The 19,149-nt window shown below is 43.2% G+C and overlaps 1 protein-coding gene across 2 annotated transcripts in view; it reads right to left on the minus strand.

Moving 5' to 3' along the window:
* The window catches only part of LOC124157658 (hemicentin-1), a 343,095-nt gene extending 324,257 nt beyond the window's left edge, over nucleotides 1–18,838 (minus strand). For both annotated transcript variants that reach the window (XM_046532585.1, XM_046532586.1), the window contains exon 1: nucleotides 17,736–18,838. In XM_046532585.1, the coding sequence (XP_046388541.1) occupies nucleotides 17,736–17,811 (76 nt within the window). In that variant the 5' untranslated portion in view covers nucleotides 17,812–18,838. The remainder of the gene's footprint in view (nucleotides 1–17,735) is intronic.
* Nucleotides 18,839–19,149: the final 311 nt, after the last annotated feature.

Raw genomic sequence — 19,149 nt, forward strand, 5'->3', positions numbered from 1 at the left:
GCGGAAAATCTCAAGGCGTGCTCCGCGGCTGAATGGTGGATATCCCATGGAGTGGAGAAATTTTCGCGAATGATTCGCCGACTTTTCTCCAGTGAGTGAGTCGACTCGAGAGGAAGACAATGCGGTACACCATCGGCGGCGATGAATGAAACCATCAAATATACTCCAGCAAGAGAGAAAAAGAGAGATTTTAAACGATACAGTGCTTCTATCTGGCAAAAAATATGGCTCGAAAAGAAATCGTCAAACAATACGAGACATATTCACGACGATCCTACTCTAAAAGTTTAGGGGGAAATTTTCGCCCGATTTAAAATTAAAAGCCTTCGCAAAAAATACTTTTGTGTAAATCGCTGAAAAAAAAGATCCTCTCGCCGTTCTGATGGGAACAATTTTTCCCGTCTTCAGCATATTTTTTCGCATGCCGAAGAAACTTGTTTTCAAGCGCAGATTTAAGCGGGCATGAGTAGATCGGTGGATGAAATACCTCCTTTCTACAATGTGCTATTTCGATTTCCTCGCCGAATAAATGTCGACGGCTGAATCTCTCGTGGAAAATGAAAAGAACTTAAATTTAGCCAAAAGCCCGTTCAACATCCCGAGATTTTCAAATTAATATGTGCATTTTTTGATGACAAAATTCCTTTATTTAGGAATATAGGAATGAGAAAGGTAATACGCTTATAGAAAAGTAAATTTAAATGACGGAATCAATTTTACACCCATTTGAACTATTTTGTACCTAGATTTGAGTATGTACATAATACATTTCATAATTTATTCCGAAAATCAGCCTCTGAATTACCGGTGATAGGGTGGAATACCTAATTAGACTTGAGATAAAATCACGAAGGAACTTTCGTAGTATCTACCATAACGTAGATTTATAACGATAAATAACCTTCTCAAGTTTTGGGGAAAAATTTTGACCGATTTAAAATTAAAAGCCTTCGCATATAACACTTTTGTGTAAATAGCTGAAAAAAATTCTCTTGCCGTTCTGATGGGCAAAATTGGAATACCTAATCAGACTTGGGATAAAATCACGAAGGAATTTTCATAGTATCTGCCATAACGCAAATGTCCAACGATAAATAGCCTTTTCGACAAAGGTACGTTAAGGACCCAATAAATGTTTCTTAGGATTGCGCAAATATTGGTCACGCACACACATGATTTCGCGGAGAGTTACACACAGGAGCATCTAAAAAGTTTTTAATCACTGCTGATGCCCGCGCGATACGGTATTTGTTCCGGCAGAATAATACGCCAAAGCAAACACCCAACTATTCACTCCCGACCATAGACTCCCCCCAATAACTGTAATTTAACCGACAACGTACGAGTCGAACACTGACGACGATTTTGGGAGGGTGGGGCAAGGCTTTGGAAAACACGGGTTGGAACTCATCCGCTCATGGCTGGAGAGAGAGATCTCCATCGAAATATCAAAAGTAAACACAGTGGAAGTGTTTATTCAACGGAGAGGACGGCAGAAATTACGTCGCCTCGTTGTCCGGGGTGATGATTTGCTCAGAGGTGGAGGGCTGGCAACATCCGAACCCAAAGGGAAGGGCCGGTGACACGGACGGAGGTGGTCTCCGGGTTTCCGACCGAGAGTCTCCCCAAGAAACGCCCTCGCAAAATCAATGGCACGAATAGAGGATTCTCCAGTAGGCCACTAAATGTTTTGCCTCCCACAGTGCATTTAAATGGGTTTACAAAGGTCGTCACTAGTGATAGATGACAGAGCGATGAAATATAGACGTAAATTTGTATTAAAAATGATGTATTCTATCAATATCATAACTTTTCAATGATATTGCAAGGACTAATATTCAATTGAAAATATTCAGATCAAAAGGTCCGATCTGCACTCATCGCAGCTCTTTGAACATTTTAAAAATCCCATTAAAACGAAACAACGTGAACTAAGATTTTATTAGGACCATGTAATCCCTTTGAGCTATGTGCAAGTGGAAGATTTAGCGAACTTGAGGGGAAATTAACATGATGAGAAGTCTACCATACAATTTTTTACTCTGAAATGCGTCGCAAAGAACGATGGATGCGAACGAAATATATTAATACAGACGCTTCTGATTTCCAGTGAAATATACCTCTAACATGTTCTTCAGTATGAGGAAATACCAATAGTAACCTGAATTTCAAAACTAACCAACCAATGATCTAGACCTGGGTTAGCTCAATCCTCAAACAAATCTTTGCCTGACACCATGGGTGTTTTCTTATTTAAACAGTGTGGATTTCAAAACCACTAGCAAATAAATACAATGTAGACTAACAAAATGTAAATAAAACTTCTAGTAAAATTACCTGCACATTTTCACCGTTAAAATTTCCCAAGCGCCCTACATTTTCATGTTCCATTTGATACGTACCGTGATCCTAATTTTATCGATAAATTATTTAGTGGACATCATCATTTAATATCGAAAAGTTCTAATACCATTAAATTTTGTCGCTAATGACGCGAACAACGTAATGCCGACATGAACTGATTAGGTCAGCAGATTGCTACCCGGCGGATTCCTGGGGAAGCACCACCTTCGAGGAATCGACCAAATAACCGGGCCTTCCCGGGAGTGGAAGCTAGGAGCGATTTTCCGGACCATATTTTCCCTCACCCTCCCGGAACCTAGGATGACGGGACGAATTCCCAACTCCATCCCGTTTTCCAGACGTCAGGAGCGATAATGAAAAAAAAATCCCCGCTAGGGGGCGTGCGCGCTGCTGCTGCGATAGGTATATGGAGGAATGAGAAAGGTAGACAGAAGAAAAAAAAACTTCTCCCTCCGACAGGAAAGCAAGAGAGAACCCATGAATACTTAGTGGCGAGGGAGGGAGCGAGGCGAAGAATAATATAAATCACACCTTAGGTTTCCCATCAATTCAACCGTCGCGGGAATGTATTTTAATATTATTATCATTACATTTTTTTCCCCACGAGAGCGATTTTTCTTTCCCTCCTCCAGCTCTTGTCACCTCCTTTTCCTCCGACTCCGCTCTGTCATATCCTCGACTGAACACGGAGAGGAACGTAGCATGGGTATACACAGGGGGGGAGGGGGAGGTCGGGAACTGGGTTGACACACCGATGGAAGGAGTTATAGGACGTAGCAGGAATTTTCAAAAACGTCTCATCGCATCCCTTCACGGTCCGGCGCGTCCGAGAGAGCGCGGAGTGGGGTGGAGGGGATGGATTCAACGTCGCGGTTTGTCGGAGGAGATAGTGAGTGTGTCTGTGTGTATGAATATGTGGTGGGGCAAGAGGGGATTAGGATGAGGTGGCAGCTGGGCAGACGAAGGGGGGAGCTTAGTTAGAGTCTAGTTTTGTCGTTGAGAAAATTTCGAGAAAGGGAAACGGAATTTTAAGGATTAAAATCATACAAAAACATAATTAAATGAAACACTCGCTCAACTTCACGCTATAAAATTTAACATCGACGGTAAAAAATAAAGATAGTAAAGAAATGATCTTTTTGCTTTTTCTATGGCATCTGGCATTCCTCCTGGTGAAGTATACGACTATTTTTTTTGATCGCACAAAAAATAATGTAACAGGGAATGTACGTTCACGTAAAACGCACATAACGGGTAAGGAATGATATATTTAAGAGAACCACGTGCGAAGAGAGAACGCCAATCTCAGGATATTTGATCGGTGATAGTAAATAAAATAATTTCGCCTCCAGTAACCAGCAACAATTGGGACAATATATCCTCTTTTACAATCAAGTTCATGGACACGCACAAACCTACATACCAACCCCACCAAATTATAAGAGGATTATTTTAGTGGAAAGTATGGAAAGTTATGGTGGAAAATGAAAGCTAACCGTTTCGTGAACAACGGTTGAAGTACAAAAGGGGATTCTTCGCTGGATAACATATCAAACATTAGTCTAGTGCAAGAAGTGGGAAGAGGGCCGTTTGAGGGTTGGGGAAATTGGTTCCGGGGGTATGCGCCATCATAATGGGGGTCGGGGGAAGGATACCCAGTGTGGTAGGGGTGAAGATAGATAGATAGAGAGGTCTGGGAGGCCCACACCGCAGAGGAGCGCACGCGTGGCTCGATAGATGGCGACACCGGATAGTCCAGACGGGGTAAACAGGCAAAAAGGACCAAAAATAACGCAAAAAAAGGACATCCGCAGGGCGAGAGGACATTGTGGTGGTACAGGGGATGGGGCAGATTTGGGTTAGAGCGGTATTTCGCAATCTCTTCCCTACCAACCAACACTCCATCTATGCTATGGCACAAAGGCTTTTTTATTTAGAGAGTGCCCACCTACACTTCAATTTATGGAGTCGTCGCATGTATAGCTCAGCGATGCTTACCTTAATCCTTACACAGGATACCGCTCCAGCAATCCCGGCCTTATATCACGATGCGAAAGAATAAAAAAAATGGAACAAGACGGGATACCGGTGGTCTCTGCAGGATTCTCTTCGCTCAATACCGGAAACGGTAAGCAGACGGCAATCGTCAAGAGACTTTTCCACGAATATTTTATTCAATCGCTGACGTCAAAAGGTGGGAGACCACGCTGCAAAACAATCCGTCGCGAAAACATCGAGCTCCTTAGTTGAGGTCACTCAAGCTTGAGTACGACGTAATTCCACGATTACACTCTTGAGGGAGAGAAATTAAACTTGGTTCAATAGAGATTTCATCGCAATACTTGAAATAAACTGCCGAGATTGCTTGTGTAAACAATCCTATTTTAAGTTTTTGGGAGAAAAACATCCTCCCGGTTTTTTCCCGAGAAGGAAGTAACAACGCTATGGCTCCTGCATGGAAATGCATCACAGCCTGTTTCGACGAAATACTAATTATCTCATAATAAAGGCAGTACTCGAATATATCTGCCTACTCTTTCGTTCTTTTCAATGGATACAGGAAATAAGGTACCACTAGGGACACAAATTCATATAATTGCTACTGTGTGTGGCAGAGAAAAAACAATTCATGCCGAAACTGCTGATAAAAATTATTTCTCAGAACATGATTATAAAATCACTTCAATAAATTCGGAATCAAATATGCGAAAGATATTCTTATATGGGTGAACAGATACGCGTGTAATAAATGATTTAAAAAATCGTGAAAATATCCCCCGGAATTTGATAACGTATGAATGAGATCCGTACTCTTCTTTAGAAAATCCCACGCAGATTCGAAGACATGCAAAGAAATTCCAGGATAACGAAACCGATCTGGAGACGAATGATACATGGCCACCTCTAGCGTCAGACACGGGCCACAAGTCACTGTTTTGACGCCCGCGAGATATCCAACCCGAAATCTGACACGTGCCGATACATCATGAGGTTGGCACATACGCCACCAGGGGCAGACGGGGAGGAGAATCGAACCCGACCCATTACGGGAGAGAAATCCTTCAATTAACCCCGATAATCCGCTGTCTCGGTCAAGTTACGGACCGCGGGGGAGGATTTAGCGGGGAGGCGCACGATAGACATATGGCCGACCCCGCGGAACCCCTTGCTGTCCGTCACGAGACCCTTACAAACACATACACACCAGTCCCTTACCAGGGATATATCCCCTCCATCTCGAATCCCTTTCCGAATGATCGGCTCTCGTTAGCAATGGAAACAAAAGGATGTCGGGGCGGGAAGGAGAGGGAGGGTCCAAGCATTTGGATTGATCACCATCGAGTTCCTGCGTTGGGGGTCCGGATATATCACCCTCCCATTCCAATGGGTATGGTCTCACTGGATAACAACCCCAGGCGGTGAAGCTCAACAGGGAGGGTACACATCCTGCGCGAAAGAGGGTTTGGAACGCGGAGATACACAGAGAGAGAGAGAGATACAGAGAGAGAGACGCGAAAAGTGCCGTTCGAGATATCGTGGGCCTTCGCTCAAAGTCGCATAATGCGATTATGCGAGGGGGGGGGATATGATAGGATGGAAATGAGGGATTGTTTGTCCAAGGGGAATGGGGAGGTGAATGGTGAGACGTACGGATGGACAGACAAACAGATAGTGATGGGAGAAACTGAAGGGAACAAAAGGAGAGAGGGAATTGCTTTAACTGTGTGAGGGAGGGCGTTATCTTCCCCGGTTTGACGGTGTCAGGCCGCGGAGGGATATCATGTCAATGTGTGCACCCGCATTTACGCACTGAATCCAGCGGTTGGCGTAGATTCATCAGGAGCTAGAGAAGGAGCGGGAGATTGATCAGGAACGGGATCTAGTGATGCATCACCTCGGCAACGATGCACCGATGATATCCGTTTATCAGAGGTGCTCAGAGTTTGTCCACAGCTAGAGATTGTGCCAAAGAAGGCGCCATTTAAGAATACTGAAAGGTACTTCTTTGATATTTTAAGAGTCAACTGCTAGGTGAGATAGAGATGGGTAATGAGAATGGAACTTAGAAGCCAGGCGATGTCGAAATCCTGGATAGGCAGAAAGACTAGCTATGGGGAAAAAGATACAAGAACTTATAGATAGATTAAGGAAAGTGTTTGGTGTACCTACTAAGGAAATGAATGATTACTAGCAATCGAGGGTTGCTGCCATTAGCAGTAACATTTGTACGCTAACTTACTATGAATAATAAATTTCCTATACTAAATATTACATGGGTTATTAAGTAATGGATATACATCTGAAATCCAACTATACTTAACGTTTTCATAATAATGGGGCCAAAAAAAGGAAGAGAATTTAAGACAAAAAAAGGGATGTATTTTTGGCATCAGTTTTAATTGAAAATGAATATCATAATTTTACGTCCGAATAACAGAAAACTGTTTGCTACTTTGATTACATCTCGCTATGAGCAAGCCTAAAAAAAATCTAAACGAAAAGCTATCTCCCCAAACGCAAGTATCGAATATTTTATGGCAATAAATACAGGTCTCGAGGAATCAACTAGTGGCTATAGGCTAGAAAGCCAACAGGACAGACACCTCGCCAACGGAATACCGAGACTTTAAGGCAGTCATTCGAAGGAGGAGGAGGGAAATCTGACGGAGTCGAGAGAGAAAGAGTGTGTTCGCTTTCATTCCGATCCAATACGATGCAGGGGCGGCACTTCGCGGCCCGCTCTGTATCCGCACCAGTCCCACGCAAAACGCCCAAAAGCCACGAAAGAGGGGGATTGGGAAAGGGCTTGTCATCGCCATTAAATCCGCAACTTGTCACTGTCGGAACGAGGTCGAGCGTCCACTGAACCATTTGCGACGAGTTATCCCGAACGTCGCCGGCGACGAATCCCTTCTTTTCATTTCCGTCGAAATTCCATTTGAATATTTTAGAAGAGACGGGGCCCGAAGGGCGGGATGAATAACCTTGCGGAGGACTAAGGACACACGCGGAACGAACTCTTTCTGACGGAACACGAGGAGGTTGGTTGATGAAAAAATCAACTCGAACACTCGGCGAACGAATTTGACGTGAAACTAATTCAAGGGCATAATAGCCTTTCGTAATAAAGTTATGGCATAAAACAAGTCACATCGAAGACTTTAATTAATCATCAACTTGAATTAAATTCAGGCATTTTGGTTACTTGGTAAAATGAGATTGTTTTGATGATAGATATTGAATTAATTTGAGAAACTGGATTCGAGAATTTCTCAGAATACGCGGACGAATCATTGAAGGAGGTGATAATCAAGGAGAGAGTGCCACAATTACACTAAGGAATATATTTATTTAAAGAAAAAGAAATAAGCTTATCATGTGCAAATTCTACGACAGCTATTATCCAATCCTACTAAAAGTTCAATAATCATTAAGACAATCAAACATTAAACTGACTAGGAACTGAAGATATCATTCCCGAAATCGGGCTTTAACTAAAAAGAATAAAACTGCGAATAATTGGATTTCTATGAAAGGGAGAGGGAATATGGACCTTAACATTAGAGGGAACGGTTTCCACACCTTAAATAATAAAGAAGTCCAACTGTGCCAAGATAAAATAAGCTCGCTGACTCTGCGTTATCCAGAGAATAACTTGTTGCGATGCAGTTTTCATCATTTTTCTCCTTTACTCTGTCGCTCACAAAAAAACAACACGACCTTTCGCGCGATCGAACTGGAGCTATGGAAAAAAGATTGCCGGCGTAAACGTCCGTAACCGGCCCGGCTTGCATTTTTGATCCGGGTGTTGGGACGGAAGCTTTTCGTCGGTGCCACGGTGCTGCTGTGCGCCTTAGAATCCATCCGGGAACACATGGTGGCTATTTCACCCAGTGTGCCGCGGAACTCTCCCGTGAAACACATCCAGGGCGGACGAAAAAAAATGGACCACGATACGAGAATCGATATGGCACGAGCACATATCCTAGTGAATTATTTAGAGAAGGAAAGAGGGAGGGTAAAGGCCCAGTAGACCACACCCTTTCAGGGACACTGCCCCTGACAATTCGTACACTATATCCTTCGCATGTAACGTTTTGCGAAAAAATGCAAAAGCACAGCAAAACAAAAAAATCGCGTTAACCTACCACATTTTTGTACTTGAACTCTTACTCTTGCTCTAAGTTCATGGTGATGTATTGTCTAACAGCTTAACATGAAATTTCTAGTAAAAAAACTATGTAGGTATTCAATTTTGATGAAAGGGGCACGAATAATAAGTACACTCATGCACACGCAATTAAGTATAGAATTACACATCTCGATCACGGTAATGCCCGTGATACCTAAAGGGACCTCGCATGTGGTACTGAAAGCAGTCTTGCTAATAAAGAAGAGGTTCAGCGGTTTTAGCTAGTTCAAACAGAAGAGCAATCATTAACTGACATGAAAAAGAATAAATAATATACGAACACTAAATTTAAAATTTCCGATAAGGCTGTGACTCTTAGTCCATTGAAAAGAATGATGTTTCCCGTACAGTAGTTTGATGCAATAGTAGACCATCCTCTGATAAGAAAATTCTACATTCAAAAGTTTACAAGGTTACCTCTCATTTGGGAAATATATGAACAGCTCCTCACTTTCAAACCAATTTGATCGATAATTGATATTAGTAGGTATCGTATAACTACTGACGGGACAAAAATTAACTAAAACAGTGAAATATAATCTCTAAGGAAACTCGAAACACAACTTAAACATCGCTTAAGAAATCTGAGGCAAGCTTGTATCTTCAGTATCTCACTTGATACCCCGCATACGGAGTTAAAGAGATATAATAAAATGAGTTTACAGTTGGAAAACAGAATTAGAAACCTGTAGAAGCTCGGAAGGTAAATAGACGTCACGAAACCAGCTCTAGCCAGGATAATCGAATGTATTTCTACGCGTATCCATTAGTCACTGTGACCTATATACGGTGAAATTTCGCGAATTCAACGTGATACTTGGCGCCCTCTTAGGATTTTCCCACGCACTGGAGTGGGAGGGACCTGAATCTTGGTCCCGTCATCTTATTACCCAACTTCGCCGTCTCGCTAAACAGATCCGAAATATCCCGCCGTACTCGAGAACAGTCCATCCATAGTTGGAGTACTCATGTTATTGGAATTTGAGAGCCCCTGTTAGGGAGTTGCAAGTCGCCGAAAGATCCTCATTTAAATCATTAGTTACGCAACATGAAGTACGACGGAAACTCCACGGTTCTGATTAAATTGCTTAACTTCTGATCATAAAGATTTAACTCAACCTAAATGAAAGGGAATGAGTGTACTTAAAAACTAGAAATCCGAAAGTCATTGCTGAATACGTGCTCGAAGATAATGAATGGCTTATTTTATTGAGGATTTAAATTAAATGTGCATTTATTTTAAACACAAATTAAATTATACAGCACAGTCAAATTATGAAACAGGTACGCGTGTTCATTCATTCAATTAGTGAAGACAAATCAGAGATTTCACTTATTCCCATATCATTAGAAATAAACAGATGAGGTGGGACTGCTAAATTTAATTCATTCACATGATTCACTATGAAAAAAATTGAGAAGCATTGAATTGCACTGCCAAATTCATAAATTCATTTCTTTCACTTCCCTATTGTTCTCGCATAAGTAGTACAGCTTCGAACTCAGCAAAATCCATATACAACAGGAATTGTACCCTATAGTTAAAAGTTTTTCGCATCCTACGACAAAATTAGTTGCTGCCTCAGGGTAGAATTTATCATGAAAAAATACACTTAAAAATGGGTGCCATCTACATCTTTTCACTTCAACATTGACTTCATACGACTACGAAATGAATCAAAACTGAAGCATAAAACTCGAATATCAACACCCATTTTGTCTCTTTCCACTTCCTCTAAGGATTTCAGACACAACCTCGGTGCGAGACGTCGTAAAGCGTACTAATTAAAAGAAAATAACTCTCCGAAACCTCAGATGCCCCTCGATGGCATCACGGGGACGTTTAAATCTGCGGGATGCGAGAAAATTTTTAGCGGATCCCTATTCTCCTTGGACGAATCGGCAACAGTCTGAGATTCGCAAGACGCCCGAAAACCCGCTCCTGATTATCAGCCGGAGCGTTGGTGCAGAAAGGAGAGGCTGTTAGAACACGTGGAGACGCTGGGGACACCCGAATTCTCGGCACTTTACTCGATTTCTGCCGTAAAAGATACAAATTACGTACCCAAGAGAGATGGAGGATAGAAGGGAAATGGAGAGATGATTCCGATGCAAAGAGATACCTAAAGCCTTAAAGCCCCATCTACCTTTGCCTTTTTTTTGCGTCGTCAGGACGAAATGATACAACCCAATTGGCGCGGACTAAAAGGAGAATGGGATGGTAAAAAAAGCTGCTTACCTCCAAGTCGTAAGAGGAGAGGAGATAAGAAAGGAAGGAAAATGGATGGGAAAGGAAGGATAGAAAGAGAGGAAGAAAATGAGGCCTACGAGAAGGGGGGAAAAAAGCATGAGATGAATGGATAAAAGAGGAGCGAGCAACTGGACGTTTTTAAGGCCATTCCGCCGTGAGTGCGTCAAGTAAAAACAACGAGACCATCTGCTTAAAATTCATCGGCACGACTGAAGGTATGCATGTTCTCAATGTCAAGCGGGGGCGAATTCAAAAGCAAGCACAAGAAGTTGAAAAATAATTGGAAAATACATTCTTTCAGGAAGTACCTTATCGATCTGAGTCAGAGGTGCCCACGTGAAAGTCAATTGAACTTCCTTCTATTAAAAAGAGTGATGGCTATCATTATTACTTGACTTTAGTAACGCAGGTTTTGTGAGGAAAAATCAGCTATTTATCATCACAATCACTTCTGTCCATGTCAAAAAATGAATTAAAATTTTTATTTCAAAATATAAAACTCGTGCTTCCCAAAAGTTGACCCTCAAACCTCTGCAGCTGGTGATGATACACCAGCTGCTCTCTTCCAGTGAGTAATGCATTGAGCTTCAGACCAGAGAGTGCGGGCTACGTTCCATAACTTTGCAACAGTCGAACTGTTACGGAAAAGGGACGAGAAAGCTCTACATATGTTGGGCAAGGAGAGGAAGATACTGAAGGAGACAGATGGTTTGTATGGTTCGAAAAGTAATAATATACGGTACATACCACCACTAATGATGAGCTTTTGTCAATATCATTGCAGTAAGTTGCGAGATTAGATGGATATAAAAACGCCTCTCGTGAAAGAGGAGGACAGGATTTTAATAGTTATGTTAGATTATTGATCCCGATATAATGTTGTAAAAGTAATAGTATAGCGTCGATCCCAGCACAAATCACGAGTTTTTGTTTACATTATCGTAGTTAATTACGAGATTAGGTGGACTTAAAACGCCTCTGGTGGTAGAGGAGCAAGAAGGCTAAGAAGAAGTCGATGAGGAGATGCGTAATGAGGAGCCTCGGCCGACCTCATCGACGGGCCACATCCTCCCCATCATCGGCGCCCCCTCGCGGCCCCACCTGCTGCTGTTCCCCCCCATCGGAAGAGCCGAGGATGTCGGGCGGGCCGAGTGGGAAGGGAACCGGCCGAACCAGTTCCTCCACGCCGAGAGCGAACCGTCCTCTGGCCGAGGAAGAAACGAAGGCCCATTCCATTTACATTCAAACCCCGCAGACGTTTGACGTTTCTCATTCCCCCACAGCGAGGAGTGTAACGTGTTATCTGGGGGGAGAGGGAAGGGTTAAGCCGTGTGTAAGGACGAGGCGGTTTTTTTTAAGGGCCGCGGATGAGTTAGGAAGGGATTGGGAGGTTCCCTCTCTGTGATGTCCCCATGAAAATCCATACTCCCTCACCCCTAGCGTCCGCGCTAGCCCTTCGACCGAACACCGTGCCACCCGTCAAGGGAGCTAATGTTTATCGGCATGGGGAAAAAAAGATGTAGGAAAGAGAATAAGTTAATTTTTTTCGCAACAAGGCGAATTTCTTTTACGCCTTCCTTTTTGGGATCTGCCTTCGTCGTACCTGGATTTAAATCTTTGGGTTGGCGCGAATGGGTGAGAGCCATAAAAATATTCACTTCTCTTTCATTTTCTATTAGCTCTCGTTCGACCAAGAAATTTATTGCCGTTCGCCGATACATTGTCGCAAAATATATATACACACGCAGGCAAAATTGAGGGTGATACTCGCTCCTCTTTGCCGTCCAAAAAGAGATTCATGATCATTGGGGACCAAAGCATTGTGAGCTCGAAGATTTTCATCCCCTGTTCCTATCGGAAAAGCCTTGGAGAATGAAAAATGTCTTAAACTGAAGGAAAATTTATTCCCTCAAAACCTCATTAAGTTGACAAGGGAACCAGTTACATAGGTAAAGAGAAAAGTTAGAATTATAGAGACGGGAAACATTTGGTTATTTCATTCCGAATAGAAGCAATGAACACGACAAACTTAACTCCGCAAGGAAATGAGAAAAAATGTATCTAGTTCCTTACTTGGCCCTCTCCGAGATGATACGGAGAGAATGTCCAAGTCCCCCGAAAGAAGATGGATAAACCTTTTTTAAAGGACACCGAACAACCTGATGGCATCATCTCCGACCCTAAACGATTCGAGTATACTTAATTCATCGAAGATTTATCGAGAGAAATGCACTTCTAAAAAAATAAATGAACAGGATATACCGAATGCAAAGCGATGAAAGCATCCTACGCCTTTTAAACGTGAATATTACAATGACAAAGTGGGCGAGGCGTCGAACCGAGAGGCAGAATGGAAATAAAAAAAAATGTTGAATAATTCAAAGACACGCCTCACGTCAGGAGGCTTGATAAAAGAAATGAGACTGGAACAAATGAAACGAGAAAGAATCACAGGTAGGCTTCGGATTAGCCATCCACGGAGAGGAGGGCCGTGCGTATCTGATAACGTTGCCCACGGATGAAAAATCACGCTCGCTACGTCTTCGACAAAACGTCTCCGGGATCGAACAACCTCGGCAAATGGACCAGGAAAAAAATCCACCCGCGTGATTAAGCGTGAATAGGTTGGGGAGAGCAATTAAACGGAATAAGCGGGAGGAGGAGAGATTGAGTGGCACATCTATCGGGTATGAAGGATGAGAATCTGTGGGCGGGAACGGGGATGGTAAGGCCAGCATCCCATCGAACTCGGGAAGGGTACGGGGCAGGGCCTACCTCGCGGAGGGCGCCCGGGGATCGCCGGGAACAGCGGGGGGAGCTGCCGGGTGGCGACGACAAGCTGGATCTATTGCCCAAGTCTCCGATAAAAAGGCCTTCCTCCTCCTCCTCCTCCACGGTGTGCTGGTGGGGAAAGATGCGAGGTAATTTATCGTCTCGCCGAAGTGAAGTTCGCGAATCTCCACCGCGTCGACGCGTATAATTTATCCCCAAGAGACTAATAGGAGAGAGGATGCCTCGGCTCGATTAGGAATTATTTCACGCTAAACCAGCGCGCGGCACTCCGAGGGCCCCATACGGCGACAGGTTCATACGTCTCCGCGACAGCCGTTGGCTGCCTCGCGAGTGTGTGCTAAGAGAGCGATCATCGCGGTACCAAGGGATAGGAGGGGATTTTTGACAGGGTCTCCCCCACACGCACACATGAAAACCTGAGGAAAAGCAATTAGAGCTTTAGCTTTTTTCGAATCATCTGAATCTGGGCACCCAAAAGGCGAGTAACCTCCGTAACCAGTTCATTATTCTATGAAATGTATTATCCATAAAAAATTATTTTAAATCTTAAGTGATATCTATGTGATACCGACTGTTCAGTGTCAGTACAAAGTGTGAAAATCAGGGTCATTACTACCTACTGTAATCTTTGTCTCCACCGAAAAAATAAACAATTTTTTGAATTTTCAGAATCATGCTTTTGTCCCTATGTTACGCCTTTAGTCCTTTGGATGAGTTCCTGACATTACGATGCCTTAACATGCATTAACCTAGCTCTTGCAGAGGAAAATATTCAGTGGAGGAACCTAAGTATCATTAGAGAGCTTTCCCGGAGAGTGGCATGGATTGGATTCTCTCAACATGATAGCCAGGTCTGCATTCACAGTAGCCGACGTTACGATGGTTTCTTGCGCAATCGCTACAAGGAAATAATCCATTTTCTGAATACTATCAAAGTAAAACCGTCATCGATACGTTGACTCCATAAACTCTGACCCGGCTATCATACTGAGAGACTTGGATAACATGCACACAATTCTCGCAAAATATAATTCTTAGTCCTACCTTTGAAAAAATAAACACTCAAAACCAACACTTTTCAATACAAAAGTATCCCATGAAACAGTAAAATGTTATGAGAGGTAATTCTAAGGTAAGGTAACTCTAAAATTAGTGAAAAGACAAAAATTATGAGTCTACTTTGTAACTCTGACCACCTCCTAGGCAAGGCCCACGACAGCCAGGGAAGGCGAAGAGGGAACACCACATCACGGGTGTTCTCCTCACTAAAAACTCCCCTCAGAAACGTGGGTTGAAGAAGTTTTAAGAAATGTGAGGTATACCTTGTTTTCGCCTACCATCAAAAGTGGTTATAAAAATTACAACCAGACTATTGACAAACGTCTTACGACTAAAGGGTATGTAATTTTTCAATGTCTGCGGAGACAGCATGGAGAAGCACGAAAAACAATACTCTTCTTGCGAAAGGAAGTTTTACAGAAAGACTGCGACCTACAAATATCTACTTCACGGACGGTAGAATTACAAAAAAAATACTTTGACACACAACACATATATATGGCGATGAGTTAAAAGCAAGAAAAAACAAATATATTTCTGCAAGATACATTCAGACCCCCATTCCGTGGATATATTTCCTTCTCTACCTCACTTAAACCTCTATATATCCGTTATGCGTAAACACTAATATTTACAGCCCAAATACTTCTAAATTTGAGTATTGACGGCTTATACCCTCCGCTGGAATTATGCGAGTACCTCTGGTGTAAAATTCGGAGAGGAAGGATAACATAATGTAAGTTCATGTCTAATTATTTATACTATTTCAACCGACGCAGGTTTAGAAAATTAATACTTTAATGTGGTAGAATGTTCCGAAACCTGGGTTGGTCGATATGAGTAAGTGTGGAATTAGACAAGGAATTACATTTTGTTAAATATCAAAGATTTCCACCAAATTAAGCGGGAAAATGTCCCTGCTACAGGAAGAATAACAATTGATTTTAAGGAACTAAGTGACTAATAAGTGGCTCGATCACTTCTTCCCCTCCTCACGAGTCTATACCAATTTCGAATCGATCCAATAAATATCAGGGTTGTCGGGGTTGATCTCTAGTGGGTCTCCCCAAGTGCTCGGCGAGTCGAGTCGAACGCTGATGTACAGGCGACACTAAATGCGACGTCTGGTTCGCGACGGAAGGATTCCGAGTGAAATTCCTTCGCTTCCTCTCATGTCAAACGCAGTGCGGGGAAAACGCTCCACTTCAATGGAAACACTTCAACCGGTCGACCCATTTTGTAACATAGTGTAATGGCTTTCCACCGATTCGAAAGAAAACTTTTCCACCAAATTCAGCGAAAAAAAAATCAATTTCCGATGCGTCCTTAAAAAATTCAAATCCGACGAAAATCTCCACGCGGATAAAAATAAGCTAGGGGATGCACATTCTAAAAAAAAAGGGTTCACGGATTCCTTTACCATGCATCCGATTCGATAGCATCGCTTTTATTGATGAAATCATTCATTTTAAAATTCGATGAAAACGATGAATAAATATATAATAAAATTTTAACTAACGCAAAACACAGGAGTAAATACTAGGAGAATATTTAGTTATATATAATTATGAATTGTAGTTATAGTATTCCAAAATTTGTATGCGTACCCTGGAATTCGATGTTAATGTACTTCAAATCCTAAGTTTCGTCTCGTCGGTGAATCTCGGGTAAAGGATCATAACATAAAAAAAAACAAAAAATACTAAGGTCACCACGAAAGGCTTTTTTATAGAAAAAATATAGAGAATTAAATTCAAATTTTACGGGCAAGAGACCGAAAAATCTGTCCCTGAATATTTATTTTAGCATCGGCACTTTCCGAGTCCAGAAGCAGTAGTAGAATTTCGGCTTAGTCTCTTCAACGCTCTATGAACTATAATGAAAATAGAACACTCGAGATTCTTATCGCTAAACTTCAATGTCTACTTTGACCCTCAACTAAAAGAAATTTTCGAAAAAAAAATTCCTCCCATCCTAACTTCATTCCGACGCAAATGGACGCGAAGAAGATAAGCCTCTCGACCGATCACATAAAGTATGATTTTCCGACAAACACGGCGTACTCAATGCTATTACCACTGTCGGGTGGATGTACACGATCTGAGTATTACGTGCCTACAGCTGGTAAGCAATAAACCGCGTTCCACAGGAATAACCGCCTGCTACGCTCCAGCGTCCCGTAGCCTTATCGTGATTGATGGCGAGGGAAGTGCAAAGTGAATTCAATTTTTTTCTGAAATCTCAAAACACTTGCCGCATTTTGACGCATGAAGAGCTCGCTTATGGCTAGGAACGGCGCGATGCACACACCACTTTGCGAAGAAGCATCACAACGCGACTGAACGAAGTAACGGAAAAGTCCATTCCCCTACATGATCACCATTGACTTTTATCCATGAAAAAGCCCAAACTTAAAAGCTAGCATTAACTTTTCATAAAAGTTTCGGGAACATTGAAAATGCAACTAAAAAAAGGCAGCTGTCTTCTCTCGATCCCTTAAGTGCCCGGCTACGAGTTGAGATCAAGTTTTGAGCTGAGTTGAGGGCGGCTAATGCTTCCAGCCTAGCCGGGCAACAAATTACTGAAAAGATCGGGGAGAGAGAGAATAAAATTAAGTCGACACGTGAAAACAAAATGAAAACTTGGCAACGGTACAAGACTCACTCGATGGAGAAAAACGACAAGACTTCGGGAGGGATAAAGACGGATGCGAGTTAGTTCGGGAGGTGTCGGAAAAGTTTCTGGGGCGGTGCGGAGAGTTCAAGAAGACGGTTAAAAACTCATTAGGAAATAAGACTGGAGGAGAGAGAAAAAGTAGAGAGGTCGGACGACGAGCTAAGAAACGAAGGATAAAAGGCTTCCTCCGGCGCAAAACTCCACTCCATCATCCGCAGTAAAAATTTGAGCGTTTATCAAAAGTTCCTTCTCTCGCGGAGGGACAAGGTAAGTGAAGGGGACCAGCCTCCCGAAGCCTCAGCCGGACCTTGCGGGACGGGAGGCCGGACACCATCGTGGTTAGGCAGTGCGGGAGCCTCCAGACTGGAGAAGGTACACCAGGTAAAATGTAACACTCACCGACTAAGATGAAGACGAATCTCCACATTGCCTTCGTCGAAGCCCGGGACCTCCTACACGGTCTCGGCGAATCCATTGTTCTTCACAAATTAACACCCAACTCTTTCAACAAGCACTCTTTTTCAAGTTAAGCTTTCAAACGATCGGGATAAAATCAAGACCTCTTCCCCTTCAGAGGAATAGGCCGCGGTTCTCCCGGGCTCTTCCCACAAACAACGAAAAACTTCCTCTGACGAAGAGAGAGAAATATGAATTCATGTATATGTAACCTCACAGTTGGTAAAGATCTCCGATTTTATCGATAAAAAAAAAGATTTATAAAAAAATCGGGAGATCTCAACCCAACGCCAACATGTTTGCCCACTGTTCTCGACCCCAGTTCACACAAAAAACCAACCGAATATTATTTTATTTCCCGAAAACAATATAAGGGCAACGGGAAAACGTCACTTCACATCCAACATTTGAGGAAACTTATTCCAATGAGAGAGTGGTTATATCCTTTGCGAGAGAGCTCGGAACGTAGTCTGCGTCTAGTGAGATAGTCTCCTAAACCCTCGGCACAGTTTGGTTACAGATAACAAACACACGGGTAGCGAAACGAATTCCTTGCCGTCTGAACACAAAATCACATTTAAGACACTGGAAAAATTCTCAAACACCGTCCTCAGCTGTGATGTTGGGCACTGGATCCTTTGGCAGCCTTCTCGAAGACGAACAGTCCGCCGCGGAGTGTGCAGGCGCGAAGTTGCAGAACTTCGAACAACACGAGAACTTCGCGCGGCAGTAGATTCGCCAGTAATAACAGCCGGCGGGTGGAACTTCCAAGTCCTCAGAGGAGCCGGAGGACACTTCCCATGGTCAAGATGCTCCGTCGAATGCAGAATAAGTGGGTGGGTGGGTCCCTCAAAAAAATCACCTTGGAGGGATGTCACACCCCACCAAAGAGACACGCGTAACTCGTCGTATGACACCTTCTTCTCAGGGTTAACCGTTAAAAAATTCAGGTCTCAATAAAAAAAAATCTCTTTCACCCGCTGTTCAACACCCGCACAAGGGACGGCAGTCGTTTCCTCGCTTTCCCGTCGGGCTGTGTGTTCGAACTCGACGAAAGCTCTCGCTTGGAACCCGCCGAGCTGCGCGCGCACGGAGGGGTGGCGATCGGAGGGGAAGTGGCGCTCCAATTGGTCGAGACTCGAGGTGGGGGCCAATGGAAAGGCGGTAGGGGAATGAGGGACGAAATTCAACAGCCGGGCTCGAAAGACGTAAGGAAGGAGGCAGCTGTTAGCGGGACTCACAGCGATCTCAGGTCTCGGTCGGGGTGGACTGCGCAGCGCGAGGTCTCCGGGACCCTCACTTCTCTTTGTAGTCCACCCGAGGGAGAGAGATAAGGGGGAAACACTTTAAAGAGAGA

The sequence above is a fragment of the Ischnura elegans genome, chromosome 4 (genome assembly GCF_921293095.1).
Source record: "Ischnura elegans chromosome 4, ioIscEleg1.1, whole genome shotgun sequence".
NCBI classification, from domain to species: Eukaryota; Metazoa; Arthropoda; class Insecta; order Odonata; family Coenagrionidae; genus Ischnura; species Ischnura elegans.